This window comes from Corticium candelabrum, chromosome 1, assembly GCF_963422355.1.
Source record: "Corticium candelabrum chromosome 1, ooCorCand1.1, whole genome shotgun sequence".
NCBI lineage: Eukaryota > Metazoa > Porifera > Homoscleromorpha > Homosclerophorida > Plakinidae > Corticium > Corticium candelabrum.
The window spans coordinates 12,125,670-12,129,484 of record NC_085085.1 but is presented as its reverse complement, the minus strand read 5'-3'; the positions used below and the strand labels follow the sequence as shown (position 1 = coordinate 12,129,484).

Here is a 3,815-nt window from a genome sequence, read left to right as displayed (position 1 = left end):
CTACCAGCTTGCTTACGACATGTGTATAGCCCAAACTGTATTCACTAGATAGTACATACATATATACGTACACGCATGAACACAGACAGATAGCCAGGTTCATTCGCAGCAACTTGCAATTGCAATTGTTGAACCATATACTGTATACGCAAACCCAAAATTTGAGTACATGTGGAAAAATGATTTGGATTATTGACAAAACACTAGCTCACACTGTAATAAACTAAAAAAATTTAGCAATCATTTACAACTCAAAGTCAACGTCACTTCGTGTGTCCTTACGACTCCATCCATCCGTAGACACTGGAAACGTGTCTGTTTCCAAATAAGCCACCTGCTGCAAACATGTACGTGCGATTATTGCTTTGAATGAACTCTGTATGAGTGGCGTTGACATTAGGAATTCTCTGATACAAGTGGAATCCCGATCCTTCAGCTCTGTAGACTGATATTCCATTTGCCAAGATGCTTCCAACTACAAGATAACTGTGGTGTCTCATGTTGACAAAGCTGACACTCGCAGCTGCAGTTGTATTGAGATATCTAAAGTCTTCAAATTTCTTTCCATTCCATTTGTAAACTGCGGACAAAGTCTTGAACTGCTGGTCAGCTGGTTTGTCGCTGTCTACCATGTTGGCCACGGCTAGAAATAACATTTTTCCAATACGAGTAAAACTGAATTTCAATGCTCCTTTTGTGGGAATGGTTTGGAAAAGTGCAAAATGAACTCCGGTCCATTTGTAGATATAGGAATCGACGTTACCCGAAGAACCCGACTTGTATCTGGCTGCGGCCAAGTAATGTTCACCACCGATTTCAAAATGTTCCACATCTCGAAATCCTTTAATCTGCTTTGTTTCGTACAACTCAAAATTTCCATTATTCCACAAGAAGACTAATAGCGACTGACTGCTGTAATAGCAAGCGAACACCAAGTAATCGTGACCATCCATGTGAAGGTGTTCTATGTCCGTAACAAACTTATTAGTCGAAACGTGCTGAAAATGAACAAATCTGTGACCCTGTAATTGATAAATGGTCGACGAGTCATGTTGATAGTGGCCAATAGCAAGGTAGACATTTCCTGCTACTTCGAAACTTGCACTTGCACTACTGTAATGATGTTGTGATGTGAGTGCCTGATATTTGTGTAGCGATCCTTCTGCAAATCTGTATATATATGACGGAGTAGATCCACCTTTGTGTGCGTTTAATATAGTGGGAATGACGAGGAACTGCTGATCTCCAAGTTTGAAAGACGTGGCGTCCATGATGCTAGCAGGTGGTAAAGATGTAGTTTTCTCGAAAAAAGCGAGACCTTCACATAGAAAATGGACAGTTTAGCCTAAATAGTACCTGAAGCAATGAAACCGCTATATCAATATCTATCTACCTTCAATGTGGTCGTCTTGAGCTCTTGTAGAACCGTCAGTCTGCAATTTTAGAAAAGAGACGTGTATGCGTCATTAAACTTAACGTAGCAGAAATTTTTAGAGTAACAATAATTAGCTTAATTATCTAACCTAGAACAATAATATATTAATACGTACCACTAAGATACAGGAAAGACAATTTCAACCGTTAGAAAATAATTTAGAAACTATGGAAGTCTTGGCCAGTACACGTCAAAGGCGTTGCGTGCAATTTCAGCAAGTAATTTGTTTTACGCGTAGGTCTATAGAGCCAAGTTTAGAATCGTCCTTGCCTCACTGCATTATCATTCTCCAAAATACTCTAATTAATTGGCCTATAGAGACTTCGAAAAACTTCCCTACAGCTGTGTTACGTATTTCTAGCCAAAGTGCAGAAAACCAGGGTGGATAAAGGTAAAGTTCATTCCAAGCGAATATGAGGTAACGATTAGAGAAGAAGAAAGACACTTGTAGCACGGTCTCACACTGGTGCAGGAACTAGCCTCGACCTCCCAGACCCGTGTAGCGCCAATTCACTCTACACGGGTCCGGGAGGTCGAGTCTACGTAGGAACCTGGTTTGGTCCAGGGGCACAAATTTGTGTAGGAGACTGTGGCATTAATTAGACAAAAATCAGACTGAACTTATTATTAATTTTATACACTGTACTGAGATGCATGCATGTAACACAACAACAACACTCTGGTGTAGCACCTCATTCAAAGTCTTACCTATGTCTATATCTCTATACCTCTGTCCCTAGATCTGTAAGTCAGTAAAAGATTTTAGATTTTCTATTAGTCTGATCAAGCTAGTAATGATTACTCTCAATCACAGCAGCTCAAATTGACGGCACCAGAGCCGGTTAGAGGGGAGGGGTACTGGGTCAGGATCCTCCTCTTCAACGACACGCCCACCGCAACCGAAAACTCATTTGTTGTGTTATCAAAGTGAACGTACACTATTGTTTTGATGGATGGTTAATTAATTCGTTCAATTCTAAACTCATATGCCTGCAATTATAATTATCTAATGAATAAGCTAAGAAATTAACCCTAATACAGATTGAAGTGAGTTGGCTGGTTCCGTAGGTCAAATACAGATTGACCTTGTTAGGCCGGGGCGTGGTAATGATACAACTGGACCCCTTCTTTCGAAAAATTTTGTATCCGCGCCTGCCGCACTGGCTAGATACCAGCGGTGCCTACGCCTAGGTCTTACTTGAATTGATGAGTGATACAGCGACAGATTCATCGTGAAACTCGCTTTCAACAGCAGCAAAATCAGCAGCAAAATCATGAGACCGGTATTGCTCGAAGTTCCCTCTCTGCGTGTGACCGAGACTCAGTTGTGAGCAGACTGCCAGTAGACAGCCTACTTCACTGTGACTGTGACGTAACGATCACGTGCAGTTAGTACCGGGAACGTGAGCAGCGCGTAGAAGTCCTAAACACGACTCTCTATTTATGGGAAGTCCCGCCAACACGCAGAGCCAGTCCCTACCTCTTGTCGACTTCTATACCGTATTTTCACTTGGAGGGGCGGAACCGCATTCCCTAAACAAGTCTGATACTTCCGGTGTCGATTTTCTCTCCAGAAAACGTCGATTGAAAAAATAAAAGTCTCGTTATGTTGCCAAACTCCTAAGTTAGATAACACGTATCTGCACAGAGAAAGCTTTCCTAGCCTCGCGAGCCAAGCCTTTCTCTGAATCCGCGACCGCACGTGCTGTTCGCCTGCTCGCACGTGAGAGGAGGTGCTATGCAAGGTATGCGTTGTAGCACGAGTTAGATACACGAACTACGAATCATTCACTAGATATATTTAAAATCTCAATAAAATCACTTGTCATCGTTTAGTAAATTGTAAAAATATAAAATAATATAAACTTTATCTATTGTATCCATCCAACTCTATTTCTCATTTCAGTTCTGGAATATTTCTCACCAACCAAGGTCGATATTTCTGCACGTTCGTGCAAACTGTATAACTCTCGCCACAGCGCGACGTCCAGCTGATAATCCCGACCACCGTCTTTGTCCCATCGTCTCCCCGATGCACTAACCCCCCGCCGCTGTCTCCATTACAGGCCCCGACTCCGCCGGAAGCGTATCCAACACACACGTGACCGCTACGGATTTTCTTTTCGAGTGGCCGATGAGCCGACACGCATTCTTCCATAGAGACGACGGGCACATGTGCACAACGAAGCAAGTCGGAACTAACCGAACTATTATATTGCAGACTTTTCCCCCAACCCGAGATAATCATTCGAGTGCTATTTCTTACCAGCGAGCTGTTACGCTGAGGTATACGCGCAGGAAACACGTCCGGACCAAAGACGGCGTCCTCTGTTAAGTGCAGCAGAGCGATATCGTGTCTCGGTACGTCTTTGTCTTTGCT

The 3,815-nt window shown here is 42.8% G+C and overlaps 1 protein-coding gene across 1 annotated transcript; it reads right to left on the bottom strand.

Moving 5' to 3' along the window:
* Positions 1-98: 98 nt before the first annotated feature.
* On the bottom strand, positions 99-2,747 carry LOC134190551 (thrombospondin-type laminin G domain and EAR repeat-containing protein-like). The gene is made up of 3 exons (XM_062659004.1): positions 2,634-2,747; positions 1,394-1,433; positions 99-1,318 (listed from the first exon to the last, which is right to left on the bottom strand). The coding sequence occupies exons 1-3, from the start codon at positions 2,709-2,711 to the stop codon at positions 279-281; spliced, it is 1,158 nt and encodes a 385-aa protein (XP_062514988.1). The 5' UTR covers positions 2,712-2,747; the 3' UTR covers positions 99-278.
* Positions 2,748-3,815: the final 1,068 nt, after the last annotated feature.

Coding starts and splice junctions, on each gene's coding strand:
- LOC134190551 (XM_062659004.1), bottom strand. CDS start 2,711: ATGATTTTGCTGCTGATTTTGCTGCTGTTGAAAGCGAGTTTCACGATG. Junction 1,434..2,633: donor TGTATCACTCATCAATTCAA/GTAAGACCTAGG, acceptor CTAAAATTGCAG/ACTGACGGTTCTACAAGAGC. Junction 1,319..1,393: donor TCAAGACGACCACATTGAAG/GTAGATAGATAT, acceptor TTCTATGTGAAG/GTCTCGCTTTTTTCGAGAAA.